Source organism: Aplidium turbinatum, chromosome 3 (assembly GCF_918807975.1).
Source record: "Aplidium turbinatum chromosome 3, kaAplTurb1.1, whole genome shotgun sequence".
Taxonomy (NCBI): domain Eukaryota; kingdom Metazoa; phylum Chordata; class Ascidiacea; order Aplousobranchia; family Polyclinidae; genus Aplidium; species Aplidium turbinatum.
In genome coordinates, this window is record NC_137474.1 from 14,079,708 (window position 1) to 14,104,915 (window position 25,208).

The window sequence follows — 25,208 nt, forward strand, 5'->3', positions numbered from 1 at the left end:
CTTATTTTTCGACAAAACTTGGAAGTGCAAAACATACAAACGTAGGCTATTGCTTGTTAGTTCTACAACTAAACATTCAACAATGAGCATGCTGATAAAACACAGTTACGTCAGTTAGATAACAATTAAAATGGTAAAATTACTTTGTACAAAAATGTGATGCATGGTGAACTGAAACATGACAAGAAATTGACAAAAATGGCGACTGGCAAGGTTAAATCGAGCTATTGAAGTTAATGAATTCATGTTTGGTCAGCCAGGCCTATGCTTTGCACTTGAAATTTTCTGGTATTGCAATCATAAGAGTTCCTTCCGTGAGGTAAGTTTTTGTTGGCACATAAAGTTGAGTGCATGACTGGTTGAAAAATGATGCACTGCATGGCTGGGCTATATAGACTCATAGAGCAAACATAATTCCACTTCCAGCTTACACATCTACTATGACTGCCAGCTGATATGCTATAGCCATACCCTTGCTACCTCGACTATTTCATTATAATGATGCATTTTCGTTGTTGCTTTTCACTTGCACAATCACTGCATAATATGCAAGCCAAAATCTCAAGCCATCTAAGCAACAAATTAGTCTGAAAGCTAACTTGATAGGCGGTCTTGATTGTATTGGAAATACTATAAAAGTTTGGGAAATGTGAAATATGAAGTTTTTCGCTGAAAAATATGCAAAAACAATAAATTAGTAATACCTGAAAAGATATTAAACATTATAACCTTATTTTAATCTGCAAAAAAAACAAAAAAACTCAGAATTACAAAGAGCTTCATCGGATGCCACAAGAAATCATGCATTTCTAGCAATCCTAAAGGTGCGTCTACACGAGAAAGTGTTTTTGCTTAGAAATTCTTGCTTAAGCTAGTGATTAAGCTCGTTTCGTCTACACTGGCAATCTCGACGAAGATTGTGCTCGCTTGAATCGCGGTCACGTGAGTATCTAATCCTCAATGACGTCACGTTTTAAAAAGTTCGCGCCAAAAGCATAGCAGTTCGCGCTAAAGTACAGCAGAGTAGACCAAGCAACTGACTGTTCTCTAGTTGGTGTAAGCTGGCATTTGAAGTTGTTGCAGTCTTTCAGTCATGGCTTCCCAGAAGTTGTGTAAAAAATGCTGCAAAAAGCGAAGGATGCAAACCCGCAATTTACTGCTTATTGAAGCATTCAGACACCTCAGTGAGGTTGAAATGTTGGAAACAGAATTTCGTGTCAGCGTGGGTGACTGGTAACAACCAGCAAGATCATTCCTCCGCTATTTTTATTACCCGGTGTGCAATGGCAATGGTTTTCTGCTGAGATCCTGTTTTGGATTTGAAATTGGATAATATTGTGCTATCTATGGGCTGTTTCGAGAACGGTCATCGCCAGTTCAGCCCGCAACATTAATAAGAACGGGTTGGAATCAAAACTTAACAAAATCCTTTAACGATACCGCCCTGCCCTGTCTGGATAATGACTAATGAGCTGAGAGGAGACCTGAGATTTTGGCGGGAAAAACATTTCTAAGCAAGAGAACTCACTTAAGCGCCCAGTTTTTCGCTCTGGAGCGTATTTTTTCTCAACGGCTCGCTTACTCGCCCATTTTCTTAAAAGTAAGCGGCACAAACTGCGATTAACTTAAAGAAACAAGAAGTTTGGCTAGCTTAAGCAAGAAAACAGTCGTCGTGTAGACGCACCTTTAATGACAAAGATTTTGTTTTTTGTTATAAATTCTCTTCTTTCCTTCTGATTTCCTCATTTTTGAGGATTTACTCCTAATTTCCTCACTTTTGTTCATTTCCTCATAAATTTCCTCTTTCATCAATACTAAAGTCAGATTTCCTCAAATAAGAAAATCTCCTCACACGTGGAAGCTCTGATCTAATTAACAAGAGTAGCCTATCTAATTATAAAGATTAAAAATATCTTAATAGCATAAATAAAAGACAGCACGTTGTCATCATTTGAGTGAGTCATTTTGTAATCATTTTTTGACGTAGTGACGACGTAAACTAATGAAAAACAAATTCAATTAAACATTGCTCACTGTTCATCAGTAAAATTTGTAAAGCTTTTCCAATAGGATGGGAAGTCGTTAAACTGGTAAGTGTATATAAGGGCAACCACTATCATCGTGTAAAAGACTAAAATCGTCCAATACAAGGTTAACGTTTTTCTCCAAACTAGCCAAGAGACCTAGAATATAAATTCAGGAAGTTATGAAACAAAGAAGACTCGTCATGAGCCATGGATTGAGAAGAGGTAACGTAACAGTTCTTAACTCCATTTTTCATTGGCAGGTTGTCACCGAAAACCAAACCGGGACCGGTTTGCTTCAATGAAAATGCAGGGGGCGTGGTCATAAATTTTAAGGTTGAGCCATGGCTATCTGGAGGTGCGGCATGATTTGTCACATTTTGACCACCGCTTCTGGTGCTGTATGACTAAAATTTAAAAAAAATACGATAAAATATTACAGTATGTTTAAAAATTTTTATTCAAACAGTTACCAAAAGTTGGAAAAATCTGCAGAATGTAACAAATCAAGCCGTATCTCCAGGTAGCCAAGAAAAAGCAAATTAGAAGAAACAATATTGATCAAGCCATGTTGATTTGCTTAATCGGACAATATGCTTAACATCGGCTTGTTTATAAGAAAACCACGTAACTCGCTGAGCAACGCAAAAGGAAAACAGATTTGATTGCTTCCCGAATACTGTGAAGAACACCGAACATGATACTCACAGAATACACGACCATATTGAGCAGAAAAAGAGCCATGTATATGAATTTAATGCCAGTCGGGTGGCCTTCTGTTGCAACGGTAAGATGAAAACCAATCACAAGAAACACCCAGTACTTGCACAACAATTCGTTCACAAAAGAGGTCGCACGCTCGGTGAGTGTTTTTTCTTGAGTTATTTGAAATGCTGGAAAAAATACATCTGTGATAATATGTACATCAAGAAAAGCGTTTAAATAACATCTACCGTGCACTACTGTTTTGCAACTTTCAGCCTAAATAAAATACGTCGTAAGTCATAAGATTAAAGTACGCATTTATAAACAATGTGCAGATAATTGCTTTCGGATAAAATTTCAGTACGCCAGACCAACAGGCCAAACACAGAAACAGGGTTGTCGAATGTAAATACAGTACTTTCAAACTTTTTGAACGTAACTGAACGCGCTTGTACAGTTGTACACCTTGATACACCTACGCACATCATCATCAGTCGTTATCTCCGCCTGCGGCAGATTGCGCATCAACATGACTTATTTGTTTCCAAGAGTGGCGATTTTGAGCCAACTCGCCCAGTGTCGTCAAGTGGAGTCCGGTCCATGATTGAATGTTGTCTTGCCATCGTTTTGGTTGTCTGCCACGTTTTCTTTTTCCTTCTACTTTTTACTTTTTACGTACGCACATACTACACAAAAAATTAAAATCCAGCAAAAAAAGAAATGTACAACAAAAAGATTTATAAGAATGAGAAACAAATGACGTAGGCCTATCAAGTAGAAATATGGAGTTTGGAAATTGTTATGTTATGTTGTTATGGATTGTTATGTTATGTTATGGAGTTTGGAGTTTGGAAATCCAGGCTTTGTTGCAAGTTGAAATCACATGAAAGGTGATAACAACTAGACTGCATGGAAACCTCGTGGTAACATCACGTGAAGAAATTAATCCTCGCTATCACAATGTGTCACTTGGGTCCTATTGCTTAGAAAAGCATGTTGCGGCAGTTGAGTAAATGTTATACGCAAAGACTGATTTGTTAACCGCATGACGTCTACAAACGTTGAATCAATGCCAAAAAGGGACTGATTTATCGGCTGAGACAGCAATGCGAATGTCGTATTGGCTGGATATTTGTAACATTGCAAAAACAGCGTTTACTGTACAATTCCCACACCCAAGGTTTGTTCAATCTGCAACTACTGCTGATTATACATCGTTTGAAGCCTGTTTGCTTTGTTACAAGGCCTTTCGATAGAAGAGACGCTTCAGAGCGCGCTCGAGGTTGCGATAGCTTAACCCAACTTTTATTCGTAGAGATGGAACAGCTACATATGCACTAAAATCAGGGGTTTCCAACCTGGGGGCCATAAGCTTTTTGAAAAGGGACATGGAAAAATTTAAAAAATAATATTTTTTTTGATTTATCATCTCTAAGTCCACTCCAACTGGAGTCCAACACTATATAACAAAAGAAATAAATTAAAATTTAACAAAAATACTAGTACATTTTGCCCAAATCTTCATGAAATGGTCTTTAATTGCCGGTTGTTTCAAAAATAACAATATTAGATTTCTATCTAAAGTTGTAAACAGTTGCGGCTGCTGTGAGGTGAGACTATACAAACATCACTGAATTTTACCAGCAGTTTTATCTGGCAACACTGGTTTACTTTCTTTGTTTTACTTTTAGATTTGTTAATACTAATATTTTAAAATTTGCGCAATGGTTACCCCTGCTAAAAGAAGGAAGTATGATAAAAGTTGTCTTAAGCTTGGCTTTACATATCTACATTGCTCTTTCCACCACCAAACCAGCAATCAAGACATTGTCAGAGCAAAAACAAGCTCAACCATCACATTAACTGCATATGTAATAACTAATTAATGTACTATCATGTTTATTGTGTGTTGTATTTATATCATTTTATCATTCTAACTATCGGTTACTGTATAAACAAATTTTTTAATTAAAATGAAGTTTCTTAATTTTTTCAAAAGGTTGAAAAAATAGGGGACCATTGATTTTTCAAAAGGGCCACGGTATAAAAAAAAGGTTAGGAACCCCTGAATTAAACAGAAATTAAAATGTAGCTGGTTTAGATAAACGTTGTTGGACAGCAGGAAAATAAGCCACTGCAAACAACTGGTCAACCCTTATATTTCGAAATAAAAACCAGTGGCCTTTGAAGCAAAATGAAAAGAGATGATAGCTGGACATGATTGGGACGAGCAGTGTATTACTCAGGTCACGAACGATATATACTCAATCGCCATTTTCGCTTGCAGAAGATTGCGCATCAACACGGGTCATCTGTTTCTATGAGTCACAATTTTTAGCTCGCCCAGTGTCGTCAAATTAAGTTCGATCCATGCCTGGATAATTGTCAATTGTCATGCCATTGTCTTGGTGGTCTGCCTCTTTTTCTCTTTCCGTTAACTTTACCTTCCATGCATATTTTGCTGACTCCGTATTTTGATCTACTAGTATGGCCGAAAAGTTTTAAAATTTTTAATTGTATTGTTGCTGCAATTTGGTGTAGCTTTGTTATAGTCAATGCCAATAAGTCTTTTACTTTCATGTGGTCAAGTAGCCTTTTGTTGGTCCAGCTTCTTACGCTGTGATTTTGGAAAGTTGTGAGTTTTTCATTGTTCCGAAGAACCAATTTACACATTCTAGAATCTAGACTAGACTGTATAGCACGACACAAACGATAGGCAGAGATTTTCATAAACATTATCTTAACCATTTCCTGTTAAACGTATTTGGCTTGGCATCGGCTAAAGTAAAAAAAGTTCAATGGGCACACAACTCGCATGCATCTTACTGCTGACAATTACTCGCTTGCCTTCGTTGTAAATGAATGTCAGTTACGACTGACGTCAGCCCATTTTGAAAATTTCTACCTATCTTTACAAAGAGTTGTTTAGAATACGCCCATCAAATTTAAGTCCTACTTATGCAAATTTGACGTGATGTCAGTCGCAAGACAACACAAAGCCATCGACGTTGGCTTGCAATGTTATATTATTGTGTAAATTTCAGTATTCACTGCAAAAGATGCTTAATTGGTTTGAAGCGAGGACTTCCTGTTTTGAAGCGCTGCAAACACATGTCATTGTACTATGAACATTGAACAGTGGTTCACTGCTGTCAAAACTGCACTGCAGTCAAACTACAAACTGTATCGTTTCGAGATTCTTTTGTTGAACTCCAAACATGGCAACAAGGCAAATCTCAAGGTTGCTTACTTTTTTGCCCTGCAAAGCACATAACTACAATACGAGAAAAAATATACTGCTTCTAAGTTCTATGCTTTTTTCGGGTGAATCTTCGCCGCTGACCAAAAATAGGTAATATTTGAGGTATAAGACTTAAATTAATTTTAGAGAAAGTCCGAGGATAAGTAGAAATCTGTTTACTTCCATCATGCGCTGGTTTGCATTGGACAGTTTAGACTCTAGAAGAATGTGAAAGCTTAGATGTGCAATTGTGCATCATTTGAAAACATACCCTCACCAACAACTGTCACCACACTTGACTTTGATTGCTTTTTAGAATTTATAATACAATTTTGGTAAAAAGGTAACTTTCTTTAACCATAAACAGATAAAACCAAGCAACCACACGGCATTTAACATAATATATTGAACTGAACATAACCTACGAACGTTTTCGGCATACACATGTTAGCCCTTCAAGTACCGAAAAAATAATAACTGTCTTGCCTCATGGGCGTATCCTCAATGGAAGCAAGGGAAGCCTCAAACCCCGTCAAAATTGAAAAAAGAGAAGATGATATTTTTCAATAAAACGATTTCGTAATTTCTTACTCTGAAAAATCTCTTACACGCCTCGACACTTAAAAACCTACAAAAACCGACATTTGTCCGCTAGGTCTCGCACTTCCGTCGGCCGCATTTGTCCGCCATTAAGTTTTGAGAAAATTTTACGCAAGCGGTCTTGTGAATAAAGTACTTCGCCACTTATAATCACAAGGATTAGAAAGCAGTCAAAGCACCCGATAAATCACAATACACACTGTCTAAGTGTCTATGCTTGAATTGTTAACATTATTGATTACGAACCAGGTGACAATTGGCGGAAAGTTTTAACAATAGCTACGAAGCGTGGCATAGATTGGCCAAGTTTGGCAGCTATTGCTAATGCTTTGCTGACTTTTAATGCAGAGAACGCAACCGTACAACGTGGATTCCGTTTGCTTTCTCGGATGCGAACTCCAACAAGAAATCGCTTGCGTTGTTCAACTGCAGATACCAGTAAACTTATGTGTTTGAGGTTAAATGCTGATCATACAGAACATTCAATTATGACGTGGCATACGCGCACTGGCACAGTAACGCGAAGCCAGCACGCTACAACGTGAGCGGTGAAATTGTTAAGGAGTTAATTCAATGTTTTTTTATTTGGTGTTTTTTATTTGGTCATTCTTACTTGTTTTATTCCTTTCCGTTGTACTGTATTTTTGTTTTGCGTTATTTTTGAACGTGTGTTAGTGTGCAATAAAAGATGTTTGCGGCCGGGTGTTGCAAGCTTGAGTTTCGCTGATGAACGTTGAAGAAATGTTTGTCTGTTCTAACTTTTCTCAGATATAACACGACAACGTTTCTCAGCAAAACTTAATGTTGTAGCTAGTCAGGAAAAGCAATTTTTTTTTTGTATCAGCTACTTGAAAGGAAGTATATTCATCAGAAAAAATGACCGAAATAAATAAAAAATAACCGAATTTTTTCAAGTCATTTCGGACAAATGACCGAAAAGTCTCAGCGAAAAAAAAAACCAGATTCGGAGCTATCACAGCAAATCACCTTCCTCCATTTGGACCTGTCCGTTACATTCTCAACTACTTTTACATCAGACATATCTTCTCTGGCAGCGTGACGCCCCTTTTTTAAATTTTGCAACCAACAGTTCAGTAACGTGAAATATAAAAAGCTTTATGTAAAGTAATTGATCTTTGTAAAGAAGAATAAAATTAAATAAAAAGATTGGAAGGAAAAGTGATGAATAATAACTGATAAAGACACACTCACATTAAGAAACACCAGACTTGGGTCGTCATGACATTGAAACGTGATAATACTCATAAAAGCAGGAACAACGGTTTGACTAATACAATGCAGAAAATGCCCATGCATACCTTTAACACAGCAGAAAAATAATGGCATAAAAATGATGATAAAAAGCAAAAAAGTGCACTGCAAGAAGAACAATAGTTAGGCAAATAGATAGTTGAGTGATACTTGAAGAAGAGCTACTATCTCCTGGATTTGCACTTATGCAACAACTAATGGAGAAATGGGGAAAGTGATGCTTGAATATACAATAAGAAATTAATCATGGCCGTAGGGACAACATAGAACCTAGTAGCGCATTAGCGAATGTGTTACACAGCTTACAGGAAGCAGCAAAAACTAAACAGCTGCAGAAACAGATAATATTGCCTTGTTGAAAAATTCCAAATAAATAAGTAGGAAAAGGAGAAGCCAAACTTTGTGCCCACTTTATGGCATATCCTTGCCCAGACAGCAAAGCCCTTCCTGTTGACTTTAATTCAACGTTGGCAGACGTTCAAACAATGCAAAAGAAATGAGTATTACTGTCTGCCATGGTCTAGGTAAGTGTTTAACCAGCGCACAATCGCGTGTCCTTAGCGAGAGTCAAAATCTTTCGAACGGCGGATAAAAACTTTGGCGATGTCAAAAAAGAAGGTATCTGCGGCAGAAACACAGTGACAGCTAAGTAAAAAAAAAACGGCTATATAACTCATAAACGGCTTTACGGAAAAAATTCTCAAGGCAGACATGAGTTTATGGAAGTCAATCGCTTTATCTGACAGAAATCTTGCAAGCAAATGAATACTTTAAAATAAGTATCTGAGGACGGTAAGCATCTTGAAAGAAAAAAAAATGCTTTGTTTTTGCTGTGACCAGTTTTAACACATTATTCATGTTTACATCATGCTCACAAAAAGCTTTTAGCTTAAAAAAAAAACGGTTGATTTGTGGTCTGGGCATGTAGTTCGTTGCTAAAGTGCTGCTGAATGCCGAAACAAAATTACCGAGAGTTTTGCAATCGTATTCAACAACTCAAGTTTGTCAAAAGCTGCAGCGGCAAGCTTAGCCGGCCCAAAGGTTGTAAGTTGTGACGATACTTTAACAAAGTGAGTGATGTACAGGGATCAGCCAACTGAAGGAGGAAACCCTTCTTACCTCCGGAGGTCACAAGACGCTTTCTATAGTAGTTGAAATGATGTAGAACAATCAAAAATCCACAAAGATATAAAATCTGCGGGTAAAAAACGGACAAAAATGAAGGCACAAGCAGCACAATGATACTGTACAACCAAACTTCACAACACTACGTCAAAAAATTGAAAAAAAAAATTTAGACGTAGGAAACACTGAATCAGATTATTACGTATCCAGAACAAAGCAAAAAAGTAACAAAAAGTCCGATGAATTGAAATGAAAAGTTTCGTTGGTCATCAAGGCTACTATAATTTGTTTCTTGTAATTCTCATCCTACGAAACAGAAAGTATATACGACAACTCTGCTCTTTAATAACGTGCAATACAAGACAAAGCTTCCACATTATGTGTTGGAAAAACTACTTTTGCATTAATTTAAGTTTAAGAAATTCACAATAAATTGATTTTCGTTTCAGTTCATCGAATATAGCTCTTCTTACAATTCAATTACGCGATTAATACAAAAAAGCAATATGCAACAACTCGAAATGTTTTTATAGTAAATAATTGGATATGGTTTGGGATATATTGTCGTCATGTGATAAAACAGAATATGCAATAATTATCCAAAATGCATTAAGCCGAATTCATCTGCATTTCAAGTCTTTGCTCCAATTGAAAAGTGCACAAACCTGACTTCCCAAATGCAAACAAGGATAACGAAACCGAGTGAGCCCGAATTCGGAGAGATGCAGCACAGATCCAGAGGTCTGATTGATTGTCACCGGGAGTTCGGAATCTTTTAAATCCAGTGAATAAATATACTGGGAAAGGTAAAGGGATTGATTGGTTTATTGATTACTGGTTTAATTCAATAGCACTGAAGATTAAAACAGTATAGTTTTCGGAACATTTGCTGACCACAAGTTTAGTATCAACATTTTAGGCTCTCCATTTTTCAAAACATTTTACTCCCAAAGTTAGTTTCTTCAATAGTACAGTGACTTTGGACAAAGAAATAAAAAATAAATATAGAAAAAAATAATAGACCATACGCCTAAGTAACGTATTCCTTGGCATAATATAGTATAATCACGTGGAAAAATGGTTTATCAACAAACGTCAATCGAAACGAAAGAACACCACGCAATGATGCTGTTTTCCTTTTGATATGATTGTTACATCATTGGCGCAGCATTGCTAGAAAAGGAGTTACCTGCAGCAGAACAAGGCAAATACCATACACTACTAACACTGGGGAGCAGTAGAGAGTGTATTTGGCTCTGTCTTTTGTCATCCACAAAACGTAGGACCACAAAAGTAAAACAAAAGTCAACCAGCTATGATACGTCACACTCCAAAGCTGAAAGTATAAAATAATATGTTAATTTTATTCAGAATGAGATGATTGCCAATATATACTGTACTTGTGGCTACATGAAATCGATAAAGGAGGTGAATACAATTAAAACTCATCTCTTCATTCTAATTTTCCAAATCGAAATCTTAAATCAGTTGTATCTAACTACTGCGACACTGTGTGTGATCAAAGCGTATATATACAAGTTGACAAAACAACAAAATGTGTTCGAGAAAATGTTGACAGACTAAAAAAAACTCTGTAATGTGTCTAGCCAACCAGCAAATACAGCGAGTCCTTTTTTCCCAAAAAAAAAAAAGAACTAATTTGCTGGTTGGCAACTACTTTTTCTGCTTATTTTCAGTCTCAAGATGCAAACTTACCGACTGAACAATGTTGAATCGATGTAACAATGTTAAATTAATTGGAAAACAGCCGTTCTTTCAAAACCATTTTGCATATCTTTCATTTCTGCGCCAAGCATCAAAGCTGCAGGACAATGACGTCAACAAACATGCGCTTTGATCTGCGCTTCAAGGCGTGAAACATAAAAAAAAATTGTCCACAACTTGCGCGATTTTAATTTAAAGGTTACACGCCGAAAGAAAAATATTACCATTAACTTTTTACAATGTATGAGCAAAGAGAAAACTGAACAATTCTTACCATCATTATTACGAGAGCTAAAACGTAAAAGCTGTACTTTCTAACTTCTTCAAACCAATTTGATATTTTAAATAGAAGTTCCTCTTTTCGCCCAGTGTCTTCAGACATGTCATGTTCTAAACATAGACAGAGTTTTCTACAGTTGTCAATTAATGAAAATAAGTTTGTTTTTCAACACCAGTAGTTGCATACATAAAACAAAAAGTGCATTGCATACAGATAAAAGTAGATATACAAAAGGTAGATCAATATTTTAAATTCACGCCATAAACGATGTTGCGTGCGAAATTGATAGCGAAAACCGGTGATCGGTAAAAATCTAGAAAGAAAATATCCTAAATGGAAAATATCAATACAAAATAAATTCCATCCAGTATATCTGGAGTGCAACTGGAGTGCAATTGCCAATTGTGCAATTGCCAATGTGGACTTGTACTGGACATTGTCTAAGTGTGGAATGAACAATCACCAGCATTACAAAATCAATTTTTGTGTTTTCACCATGTTAGCCTATTCGTAATATCGTGGAAAGTTTTATTTCATGATTATAGCTTAAACTTTGATTACGAAAACACATCAGGAGGCCTAAGACTGACGGAGGATAGCAACTCCATGCGGATTCCTGCTAGCAGAGAAAACACCAGGTCTCACGAAATAAAGAAGTAAAAAACCGATCTTGATCAAAAGTTCAAAACTAGTTTTATCCTCGAAGGTTTTTTTACACAACATTTGGAGCATTTTCATTTCTGCAAATTAAATTGATTTTAGACCTATTGCTGTTATTTCTTGATCAAAGTTGACCCTATGACCATGCATGGCCATCTGGAGATGCGGCCTGATTTGTCACATTTTGCAGATTTTGATTACAGCTACTGCTGGTGCTTGACTGACATTTTTTGAGATGTTCTTACTTTTTGTGGTTTCCTAATGACATAAAACTTTTTTGTTGCCTTGGGGAAGCAGTAGCAAACGAGAAAAAGTAAGTTGAAAAACGCAAAATCAGACTGTTATTGAAAATTAACAGTCTGACTAAAATCTTCAAAATCAAAATTTCTTTATTTTTCAACATGTGAAGATGTTAAAACCTATTGTGTTATCTGGGGAAAAGAATAAAGAAAGCGTAAAAATCTAATTTTTAGAAAAATTTATTTAAACGTATGCCCAAAGTTAGAAAAACCTGGAAATTTCTGCAAAATGTGACAAATCAGGCCGTATCTTTAGGTGGCCATGGACCATGCTATAAAACTTCTTACACGATGAAAACAAAAATTAATTTCGTAACGCTGTTGATTTGTTTATGAAACAATTACACCATGTCCAGTACGGCAGTACAATTATACTCTTGCCCACTGCCAATTACCGATTTACAGTCACGGCTAACAAGCCCACTCGCTTATTAAGCCAGAAATCGTCTGGTCCGGAAGTGGGCTTAATAAGTGGGGAATACTTTTTCCTTCAAATGCTATAGGCCACCTACCAGTGTAGATCATTTTTCCTGTAATCCTGTATGGACATTGTCCATTCAGAGTATTTTCTTTCTAAACTTTTTCTTTCTGGATTTTTTCTTACATTTGTAAAAACCCACCAGGCGAAAAAAATGAAGACCAATTTTTACTTTAAAAATGCAATATTACAGCAAAACGTACAAGCACCCATTGCACGGATTATCAAGCTCACAAAGGGCAATCCGTTAAAACTGCAAAGTAATAAAAAAAATGACATAAGATTGTTTAAAGATATTCAAAACTGTGTGCAGGTAAAAAATGTCCTAGGCTAGACGAACTAGTTAGGTGCGCGCAGGTTATGAAAAAAAAACACTTTAGCGTGACACGGTGACAGCATCAAAAAAACACTTTTTCGAAAAACTATGCAGTGCACGTGATGTTCTAAGAAAAAAGACACTTGACTGGAGATGTGAGTCGTTTTTTAAAAAAAACACGAAATTAAAAAAAACACTTGTTTTTTTTTGCACCAACAATCTGTCTAAAATTCTAAATTTGCACTTTTGCTTCTCTGAAATATAATATAATGTCTGAAATATCTGTTTCGAAATAATCAAGACATCGATAAGTTGCCAAAATAAAACTTCGTCACTAAACTCTTCATGAAATCTTTTTTTGGCTTCACTAATGATCTAAACCAGGGATGTCCAACCTGCGGCCCGCCTGAGATTTTTGTGCGCCCACTAATCATTTTCACTCCATGTAGTATTTTGAACTTTGAATCTTCAAAGGTCAGTTGTGTAGTTCAATGTTCGAGCGAATAAGGAGCTTTACCAGGACATTAAAACTTTCCATAACACAACTGAAAGCTGGCGCAATTGTATATATTCGTAGTCTATCTGAAAGAGCTCAAGAGTGTTCTGTAAACTATGAAAAGTATGCTAAGTTATGTGAATTACTGGTTTGCTTGTAAAATTGAAGATTTGCTTGAAGAATTTAGAGTCAGATTTTCTGACTTCAAAAAGATTAAAATTGAATTAAAATTATTCAGTGACCCAGTTTCATTTCAGTGTGATAAAGTGCCACCCGAATTCCAACTTGAACTGATTGAACTGCAAAGTCGAGAAAGTTTTGAAAACTGTCCACAGAAAACACACTCTTCCTTTATTTTATAAAGAATTACATTCATGTAATGAATTTAATAAATTAGTTAGTTTGTTCAGAAAATTATTGTGCATGTCGGGCAACACATATTGTTGCGAGGCGCGAGCAGTTATTTTCATCCATGAAAAACATCAAACTGCAGAAAGAAACAGACTGACCGACAAACACTTAGCAAACATCCTAAGAATCAAGACAACGTCCTTTAATGTAAATGTTGATAACATCTTAGCTGGAAAGCAATGTTAAAAATATTGTAAAAAAAATTTTTGTTTCTATCTATGTATGTGTTATTTGTTCCTATTTTCAAAGATGAAATTAATGGTTTTTAATTGTTATTTTATGTACTCATTTTTCTTGAAATTTAATGAGTTCTGCGGCCCATTGAATTATTTCAAGTGACAATGCGGCCCACTATAATTAAAGGTTGGACAATGGACATCCCTGAGAAAATATTTGTGTTTACTCAAGCCTGAAATTTCTAAAAAATTTGAAGGAAGTTTTGAAATTGCTATAGGCTAACAGACACATTTTGAACTTATAAGTATGGAATTTAATCAACTTGTTGCTAGTGCATCATAATCGTCCTATGCAATTTGCGAACACGTTTAGTCACAGCTGAGTGATTTTCCACACACTTTTCCAAGTCTACGTTCCAATAATCACTCATCTGTGATGCAACTATGAGCGATTATAAAAAAAAATGGCTATATCTGAAATTTTTCGAGTAAAGTATCATATGAAAAGTGTTAACATACTCTTTCCAATTGTAAAAAGAAAGTAATGTGTATTTGAGCTTATCATACCTACATTACTAAAAACGTAAGCACAACATTTTAAAGAGGTATATTCATATGTTTTCAATGGTTATCAGATTATAAGTTAAAATTATCTTGAAATAAATGATCACAATTGTAGAGCAAGAAAAACAATTTCCTAACTACTTTCTTCTCGCTTTCAATGATGTCGCATGCTTGTTCATCATTGGAATTCTTGAAATGTTTCGAGTAAAATACCATATGAAAAGTTTTAACATACCGTACTCTTTCCAATAGGAAAACAAACTAAGAATAATGTTAATTTGAGATTATCACATAAAAATAAGTAAAAACGTAACCCCCAAATCTTTAAAAGGTAAGATATTTCTTTGTTGTCAATGCAGTTCTCACATTTTAACAAAACAAATAGCACTTGTCGCGAAACACCAAATTTATTAGAGTTGCCCCTTACTGGTAATCCAAGTTTCGCTTACCACTGTGCTGTTTACTGTTGCTAAAGAACTTGGTTTTAGCTCAAATCAAGCACTGGAAAGTGTCTTAAACACATTGCTTAATTGCAAATATGTGCACATAATTTTTGCATTGAATTTAAGGGGTTTAACACTGATCACTGATTTGTAGCCAAGCCTAGTGTGGTGCGGAATGGCCCGTTTCGGTGAGTCCGATTCGGTGAGTTCGCTATTCAGTGAGAGCCTTTTTCGGTGAGAGCCCTATTCGGTAATTTTTTTTTTAAATTATTGGGTACCGTAGCCTAATTATCATTGCCGTTAAAAGGTTAAGGTTAAGGGTTAGAGGTTAGGGTTTAGGGGGTTAGGGATTAGTGGTTAGGGTTTAAGGGTTAGGGTTTAGGGGTTAAGGGTTAGTGGTTAGCGGATTAGGAGTTAAGGGTTAGGAGTTAGTGGTTAGGGTTTAAGGATTAGGGGTTAAGGGTTAGAGGTTAGGGGGTTAGGGTTTAAGGGTTAGGGGTTTAGGGTTAGGGATTTAGGGTTAGGGGTTTAGGGTTAGGGGTTTAGGGTTAGGGGTTTAGGGTTAGGGGTTTAGGGTTAGGGGTTTAGGGTTAGGGGTTTAGGGTTAGGGGTTTAGGGTTAGGGGTTTAGGGTTAGGGGTTTAGGGTTAGGGGTTTAGGGTTAGGGGTTTAGGGTTAGGGGTTTAGGGTTAGGGGTTTAGGGTTAGGGGTTTAGGGTTAGGGGTTTAGGGTTAGGGGTTTAGGGTTAGGGGTTTAGGGTTAGGGGTTTAGGGTTAGGGGTTTAGGGTTAGGGGTTTAGGGTTAGGGGTTTAGGGTTAGGGGTTTAGGGTTAGGGGTTTAGGGTTAGGGGTTTAGGGTTAGGGGTTTAGGGTTAGGGGTTTAGGGTTAGGGGTTTAGGGTTAGGGGTTTAGGGTTAGGGGTTTAGGGTTAGGGGTTTAGGGTTAGGGGTTTAGGGTTAGGGGTTTAGGGTTAGGGGTTTAGGGTTAGGGGTTTAGGGTTAGGGGTTTAGGGTTAGGGGTTTAGGGGTTTAGGGTTAGAGATTTAGGGTTAGGGTTTAAGGGTTAGGGGTTTAGGGTTAGAAGGTTAGGGTTATGGGTTTATGGTTAGGGGTTTAGGGTTGGGGGTTTAGGGTTAGGGGTTTAGGGTTAGGGGTTTAGGGTTAGGGGTTTAGGGTTAGGGGTTTAGGGTTAGGGGTTTAAGGTTTAGGGTTAGGGTCTTATTTCAACGTTTAGCGACGTTGAAACGATGTAAAAGCGGCAATGGTAATGAGGCTATGGTGCCCGATAACTTTAAAAAAAAATTCAAAAAAATCACCGAATAGGGCTCTCACCGAATCGGACTCACCGAATAGTAGCAGACCCAGTGTGGTGAATGGTGATGCAGGCTATTTTAAGATGCTTCTATCAACTACAATGTCATCTTGCGTTTGTTTCAGTACGTTTAATGCTCAACTAACTTACGACATCCTATGTTTGTCTCAATGCTGTACTGACCAACAGTCCATCAACGCTGCTCAATATCAGTTGTGTTTTACTTATCCGAAAAAATATAATATTGATATACAACAGAAATTAACATGGAAAAGTTAGTCATTTTGAAATGAAACCAGGAGTTTTGAAGTGATTCAAGATTTAGTGATCACATATTGGCAATTTGGTTTTTTAAAACTATCTTATAAAGATTACATGAACAATAATATTGAACATACGAACAAAGTGCTCGAAATCTGTTCAAAATTTACATTCTAACCGAACAACGTTAATTTTTTTGCACCATACTTTTAGTGCTATTACTCTTGTGCTTTGATAAATCAATTGCGTGTTACTTATAATAATGTCTTCCATATGATAGGTCTAGGCCACGCAACATGTCACGTCAGGCGTCATGTAACAGCCAGTACTACTGCATTCAAGTAGAACAATTTTTTTTTGAATTTTCATGTAGCACTTCTCAAATGTCTTAAACAATATTTTTCGTCGATACAAGTTTTCAAAATGTTGGATGATAAATGCACTCTGACATATCGTCAAATCGTTTATTTTAAAGGTCACAGTCGCTGTTTACTCTGTCACTATAGTCCACAAAAGCAATGTTTCTTAAGGGGGATATCATAATTTAGTCTTAATATTCTGTTTTCCGTGTTGTTTGTATTAACATAAACTTTTCGGCCTGATTTAAACAAATTATATCTTAAGCTTGTATTCATTAAATGATTACAATACATGCCGCAATACCTATTTCGGTTTGCCAAAATAAGTCATTTCATTGATGGTGAACAAGCATACAAGAGCAAGAACAACATTGAAAGCGAAAAAAAAAAGTAGTTGGGAAATTGTTTTTTCTTGCTCTACAACTGTGATCATTCATTTATTTTAAGATAATTTTAACTTAATAATCTGATAACCACAATGAAAACGCATGAATATACCCCTTAAAAATGTTGTGAAATTGCGTTTTTGCTTAGTTTGGTATGATAAACTCAAATACACAGTACTTTCTTTTTACAATTAGAAAGAGTATGTTAAAACTTTTCATATGATACTTTACTAAAAAAATTCCAGATGTAGCCACTTTTTTATAATTGGTCAAAGTGGCGTCACGAATGAGTGATTATAGAAACGTAGACTTGAAAAATCTGTGGGAAATCACTCAACCGTGACCAAACTTGTTTGAAATTTGCATGGGACAATTATGATGTTCTAGCAACAAGTTGATTGAATTCCATACATATACGTTCAAAATTTTGTCTGTTATAGCAATTTCAAAACTTCCTTCTTCAGGCCTGAGTGAACACAAATATTCTCCATTTCAAAAAACCACCATTTAAAAATTATAGACCCAATTTTTCTCAAATTAGTCTTATTTTGCTCAGAAAAGTAAGTTCCACAACTGTGTACAATTTCGTAAAAATCTGTGACAAAGGGTGACAAAATTCCAAAATCTTGGATGATTTCACAAAGAATGACCTTTACATAACAGTCAAAACTGCATTAAATAAATTTATAATAAGTTATTCAGCAACTATAATTCAACACTTTCTTGTGCAGTTCTTTGTTATAATTAATGAAAACAACTGTTACTTGAAAGAATGCATGAAACGATCGAATTTCTGATACATATAATATATGCTAATTGAACCGTTTGGTTTGATTTCTCTATATGCACTATGCAGCGTGTTGTAAAACTCTTAATTCTCTTCTGATTGGTTGTGTTCAATTGATCTTGCGTGCCCTGAGCACAGTCGACGTGTTGGCTTCTGGCGTGATCCGCGAAGCTCTTGTTCACATTTCTCTTTGTCCACTTTTCAGTTGTGTTGTGAGGGTTGTTACAAAAAGTTTAGGTGCCGTGCTTACTTTATGTTTAACTATGTTTTATAAAGCCTTTGTTACCGCAACCTTATTAAGCAAATAAAATATGTCACAGTGGAAAACTACGAATACATCAAATCATTATGAAGCGCGGCAACAAATCGGCGAAGGCTGAGAACCCGGAGGGGCTCGGGGGGCCTCTCCGGAAAAATGTTGAAAAAAAATACTTTAAAATTGCGCATTTAGAGAATACTTTCAGCCTAAATCAACAGTAAAACTCTGTCAAAAGATGCTGTAACAGTGTAACACAGGTTAAAATGTTTATTTAAAATATTTCGGGAGGCAAGTGCCCCTTTTGCAGAGGTGTACAGGATCCGGATCTTACAGTATTTCACCGGATGCAAATCGGACCTGGATCTTGTTAAAAAAATAATTGTTTACTATTTCGGATCCAGATCTGAGATATCTAGAAACTGCCGGATTAGGATCTCAAAAAGAAAAACCAGAATCAGATCAGGATCCGTGCACCCCTGCTCCTTGACTACGGCACTGCTGACGAGATAAGCTTGTAGTCTACAAAAACACTTAAATTTTATAATGTTTGATTTAGGTTTTGCGTCCGTGCTGATCACAAGCATGCATCTAACTTGGAACATCAAATGTAGTTATTACTATCTGAAGCCTTTACAAATTGTTTCACCTAACGGATCATCAGAAGGTCTGCAAAAAACATGTAAACAGTAAAGAATCGATAATTCTGAAAAGATATTAAATATTACAACTGTAAATTAATCTGCCAAAAAAAATCTCTAAACCTGTACTTCCTGAGAAGATATTAAATATTACAGCTGTAATTTAATCTGCAAAAAAAAACTCTAAACCTGCATTCCTGAAAAGATATTAAATATTATAACCGTAATCCAATCTGCAGAAAAAAAAACTCCAGAATTACTAAGGACAGCCTCCATCCGCCACGATAAAGTATCAATCAATTTGTCCCAATGGAAACCAAGCAACAATGATGGCAACATCTATGACATCACAAAGAAGCAAAATGCTTGTTATGATCGGCTCAACCTGTAGTAATCTGCACAGAATGAATAAAAATTGTTTTTAAACCTGTAAAAATTAAATGAGATTTATAACCTGTAAAAATGAAATGAAATTTAATTTTTTTCAAAATTATAACCTGTAAAAATCCCAAGGAATTGTGATGATGTAACCTGTAGTGTCCTGAACAAATGAAATAAAATCCGTTTATAAATCTGTAAAAATTAAATGAGATTTATAGCCTGTAAAAATCAAATGAAATTTTAAAAACCTGTGAAAATCAAAAGGAATTTATTTTATTTTGAAGTACTTGAGTTTAAATTTGTTTCTATGACGACATTTGCCGACCAGTTCCGAACGCTTGTTCAAAAGGTGGCCACTATCAGCCTTCAGAATGGCCAGCTTTTCAGCCAAACATAGGCCACAATTGTTACGACCACCACCACTATAAGGCCGAGCACAGCTGTGGATGGACCAAGTTATTTTAGGGTCAACACCCTTGTCCTTAAGGTCCCAAACTGCCTTAGATAGCTCGGTGCTGTTTCGTTTAGACCTATCCATGAAAGTACATTTATGGTTGGAAAAACGTTTTTTAAAAGTAGTTTCGCAACAACCAATGTAATTAAGAACCTTCGGGCTGTTATCAATGGTAGCTTTGTAAACAATGGCCTTCTGCAAGCATTGCCCATTCAAAGGACAATCTGGCCTCACCCTACAATTGCAACCAGGCTGCGATGGTATATTATCAGCCTGCAATATTGCTTTATTGTGGGAGGATATGACGCTTGCAACATTCGGAGTACAACTGTAGCTCAGCTTAATAGTATTACGGTTGAATATTTTGTGCAATCTATGATGGGGTGGAAAGTGTGTGGAAACAAGTTTGAAAAATTCCTTACCAATATTGCTATCAACCTGCAAGCTGAAAGGAGGGTTAAACCATAAAATTTTCCGGCTCCTTTTCCTAGATGTTCGTAAGTTATTAGCAGGGTTGTAGCAAACTCTCTCCGCAAAACCACTTTTCAAAAGGGCATCGTTATAAACAGATGCGGTCTTATCAAATTCATTTTGGCCAAATGATGTGGCGGACAATCGCTTTGAAATCATAGTCGGGATTTGTCTCTTAATGTTGGGTGGGTGATTGGACTGGGCATGAATGTAAATTGGATCATTATTGGGTTTTCTATAAGGCCAGAATTTACCAGATAGCAAATTCAAAGTGACGTCAAGAAAATCAGTTTCAATTAGACCAGTATCCACAGTAATATTTAAGCCATGTTGTTTAAATAATTGAATGACATTCTTTCTCAAACGATCAATCTTAGGGCCGGATAAATTACGCAAAATAGCCAGACCATCATCACGATATAAGCCAAGCATGTCTCTGTCAACAATAGCAGAAAGTTCGTTCAAAAGAAACAAGCCGACCAACTCACAAATCTCAGCACCATCAAATGCGCCCATTGTAACGTCAAACAAACCATCTTTCTTAGCCCAAGTATCACCACCATCAAAAAGCAACGATTTCCTAGCATGGAAAATTGTTTGTATGATACAATCATCCAAATCCATAAATGGTTTGGCAAACTCAATTGCTTTACACAAAAGTTCCTCCGTAATGGATGGATAAAAATCAACAATGTCAAATTTCATAAAGGTGCATTGACGTTTAGATGGAATAGCCTTAAACCAGGATAACACAGAGTCTGTGTTTTTCCATTGATTCAGTCGTGATGCATCACGGATGGTTACGTTAATAGAGTCCAAGTATTGTTTACTTATACGGCCAATCTGGGACTTGGAAGGGTTAATCAACCTGCATTTAGGGTTCGATGTAAAATTTGGTTTATGATCTTTTAGCGTAATAAACGCTGGGTTTCTCGGCAGCCGATTTGTAGCAAGAATTGACAGCGATAGACACGTGTTTCGCCCATGAGGCTGGGCTCATCAGTATCGCACCGTATTCTGCCACAAATTTATTCGACCACCGCTTTACCAGTCAGTTTAACTCTTATCTTTGTGGAAACAAAGAAAGAGCCAACAAAACCAGCAGGCGCCAGGGCAGAGGACATTGTGAAGAAAGGGGCGTTCTTCCCGGCTATCAGCACAAGGCTGAGCACTCACTAGTACAGCGAGCAACTGCGATTCGCCAACCATAACGGTGTAGCTTCCACGCTAGCCATTCAGACTTTCCAATCAACAATATGTTGATACTTTTTCAACCCGATCATCAACCTTTAACGCCTTGGCAATCGTTTTAGCCTCAGTATTGATCGTGTCACTGATAGCAGGATTCACCTTTTTGTATTTTGCCGATACATTATCATTAAGCAATTTTTTATAATCCTGGGTTTTAACTTTGTATAAGTTAGTAGTTTTATCTGCTGATATCAACAGATCCGTAGAGTTAATAATATTCTTAATGTCATTAGTTAGTTTTCTCTGAAAAGAATTGTAAATGGGTTTGAACTTAATCTTACGAACCATCTCGTATAAACCATTCTCAAATGGTATCAAAGCACCATGCTGTGGAGGTGTTCTTTCAGTCGTAAAGCCAAAGTTATTAAAATGCTCAGACTGAGAAACATCTTGCTGGTTAAGATCGAAAAAATAGGCCTTCCAACGTAAACGTTTAATAAAATTTTCAAGCTTACCTAACATCGTCTTCAAATATCGATCTTTACTTGGAATAGCAATGTTTTTTAAAGAATAACCGTAGTTAATCTTTTCCAAATTCATAATAACTGGATAGTAGCATCAAAAGAAAGTGCTCAACTAGATCAGTGCTAGGAGCAATAACTTGGAACATTGTATGATACAGCGTCTCAATGATAAAAATTGAAAAACAACATAACTTCATTGAGAGCACCAAATGCATCTACGTAGCTGTGGAATGGGATTGATTGAAAGGAACTTAGTCAAAAGCAAGGTATCATTTCACAAGTGTTTGTTTTCTAATCAGTAGGGTCATCACATGTAAATCTAACAGAGATGTACTGAGCATTATGCAGTTACCTTCTTCGTGGACAGAGTGGCTTTGTATAGCTGATTGATCAGAGGAGGTGATGGCTTCGTAACTGTGGGGCAACTCCTCTTCTTGAACTAATGGCTATAGCAAAATAAAACATGGTGAAAAGTCATTGTCAAACAAAACCGGCACCAATGGCATTACTCTTAACATACATAAAAAGAAAAAAGCAATAATATAAAAGCAAAAAAAGTTTAAAAAAATTTTTCTTAATTTTTTTTGAGTGGTTTTGATGTTTTAAAACCCAACCAAGTTGCTATGTAATCGAACCATGTTGTTAAACAATCAAACCATGACCTATGGTGAAATCATAGCGTCCTATATACAGTACACAGGCCATGCCAAAGTGCAAGCTTTAAATTTGACTTGAGAACTCATCCGATAAGAAAAGATTTGTCATTTTACAGTGAAATCAGGAATTTTGCAAGGATTTGGCATTTAGTAATCACTAGGGCAATTTTTTTTTTTAACCTAAAAAACTCAAAAAGGTGACTTTAATTTTGCAAAAAAGTAAATAAAAAGTAACTTCACTCAACAAAAACATGAAAGCGAAAAAAAAGCAGCAATTCAACATAAACAAGCATCTAAATTACGTAGTTTCAATTTGTACTCAAATCACAATTGCACATTCAAATTACACATATCTATATTAATGTTTTACATTCTCTAGCAGGAAGTTTCTGTCAATCAAGCACTTTAGCTGTTGCAGGGAAAAGAAGTAGTTAAATATAGTCAAAACAATCTGTTTCATTGAAAAAAATTACTTCACGTACACGAGTTTTTTGGGCATAGGCTACACGCGATAGTCGCGATACGAACAAGCATGGGCTCGTGCAAACCTAAAATCCGTAACATAGTAGAAGATATAGTAAAAGTCTTGGCATTACATAGAATGTAAATTCATCTCTCCAGTAGCAATGAAAAGTAAATAAATAGAGGAGTTAGACAAAAAAGTATGCAAAATAAAGTGACTTAACAAATGAAAAGTAACCTAAAAGCACAAAAAGTGACTTTTGGTAACTTTAAAACTTCTTCAATATTGACCCCACAACCATGAAACTTTGATTCTACATTTCTTTTGTTAATTGGTACAACCAAAAAAAAGTAACTTTAGTGACAAAAATCGCCCTAGTAATCACACTTTGGCAATAGAGTTTCTCATCGCTATAATTTCGAAGAGATATAAAGGATATTTAGCTTGGAGTTCGAAATCAAAATCGCACTAGCTTCTAGTGAATATTATAGACGAGTCAATATAAGGTTGAACCCCAAAAAAATTGATACAAAAGGTTTTTCAACGGATTCTGTTACCTATGGGCCTACTAAATAACATACTAAAAGTCTACCAAAATCGGACCTCCAGAAAGGGGTCATTTTCAAGATGGCGTCCAAGATGGCAGCCGGGATGTTACATTGCCTATATCTCAATTGCTATTTAAGCTAGAAAGGCGGTTTAGATGTCTATCCCTAGGTTTTCGGGGTCAATAAATCGAATTAAATAGGTTAAATTACGATAGGCTGATTATCTACTGAGATACGTATGATTTGTATATAATATACGACCTGGGGGAGCCCGGGGACATTTCGGACGCAGCGATAGGCCAACATCAGACAGAGCAGAGCACGATATTAGCAAATTCACTTGAGGCTTGAGATAAACCGCAAACAAAATCATCTTGACTTCCATTATGTAACACGAGTTTGAGAAAAGTGGTTTTCCAACATTTCAGTTTCTATACTTTTGGCAGCTTGATAAGCCGAATAGTGGTAAAATTTTCAGCGACAACTCCTCACTTTTCATCTAAATAAATTTCATATGTATTGGTGCAAAACGGTTTCCAGTACACTTTAAAATAAAACATTTTTTCGACAACAAAACACTCGAAAATCCGTCCGTAGTATCCCCAATCTCGAATATCCCCTAATAAGATGGAATTATCATAACAGCATATTACATGCGGCATAACAGGTACTATCAATACAGGCATCTAAGAAAAACTGCAACCAACAGGAGGCTCATACTTGGCCTCCTACAGTAGATGAATACAGGGGATTAATCTGTTCTAAAGAATGGCGTACCGTTAAAGTCTGGACACAGACACATTCAGAAAATCATTGGAATTACAACAGTAGGCTACAAAGGTAAATCGTAAACCAGGGTGATCAGCCCGTTTGTTGTCTTATTGCCTAAGGCTGTCTCTATTCATCATCTTCCGACTCGTCTAGAAGAAACTTGTTATGTGGATTGTCGCATTCTTGCAGTTGGCATGGTCCACATGCAGCGGTACATGGTAGTCCGTATCCTCTACAGGAGCAGCGGAGTGTCTTACAGGCAGTAGAGCAGTTGCAATGAATGACCTTCAAGAGACTGTCTGGAGCAGCCTTCATTTTTGACATAAGTAGGATGAGCCGATTCTTTTGCAGGTTCTACTCCCAATTCATGACATCCATACTCTCTGCTTTTCCCATCCAGACTATTATCTGGTAGTAAACTCGACGACAGTGAAATTGGGTAGCAGATTCAGTTGGTGGTTGACTCTCGGGCGTTACAAATGATGAAGCAGAGACAACTTTTTTTCTGAAGGTGTTGTATCGCATTGTCGCAAGGGAATCTGTGCTCTGGCCATCAAAGAAGACAGCCATTACTTGGCACCCAAGGTCATCGATTATCTCTGTGGTCTGGTTTGGGGCATTGAATGATTTAGCACAAGACCGAAGTACAGGATCTCCGTGCACAAGTTTCCGAAAAGCAGTCTTCTTGCCAACACCGAATATCCGAGACGTAGTGTCACAACCAGTCATGGCATGGATAAATATCAACTCAGAACACATGTCATGTCCAAAGATTTTTTTCAAACGGTTGGTGTTGTATACTTTGGTACTGCCATCAGCTTTGGACTTGTCTGACCTGAAATAAAGGCCCTTACTATCTTCTTGTGCATAGTAAACAATTAACACAAGGAGATCGGTATCTTCTCCAATCAGCGTTGTTGTCTGGAGAAGAGATG

The 25,208-nt window shown here is 36.6% G+C and overlaps 1 protein-coding gene across 3 annotated transcripts in view; it reads right to left on the reverse strand.

Annotated features, from left to right (window-relative positions):
- The window catches only part of LOC145767574 (piezo-type mechanosensitive ion channel component 1-like), a 125,030-nt gene that overhangs the window by 57,094 nt on the left and 42,728 nt on the right, over positions 1-25,208 (reverse strand). For all 3 annotated transcript variants that reach the window (XM_082579423.1, XM_082579422.1, XM_082579421.1), the window contains 7 exons: positions 22,188-22,281; positions 10,967-11,082; positions 10,157-10,303; positions 9,633-9,764; positions 8,962-9,037; positions 2,733-2,917; positions 2,035-2,183 (listed from right to left, as the gene is read on the reverse strand). In XM_082579423.1, the coding sequence (XP_082435549.1) occupies positions 2,035-2,183; positions 2,733-2,917; positions 8,962-9,037; positions 9,633-9,764; positions 10,157-10,303; positions 10,967-11,082; positions 22,188-22,281 (899 nt within the window). The remainder of the gene's footprint in view (positions 1-2,034; positions 2,184-2,732; positions 2,918-8,961; positions 9,038-9,632; positions 9,765-10,156; positions 10,304-10,966; positions 11,083-22,187; positions 22,282-25,208) is intronic.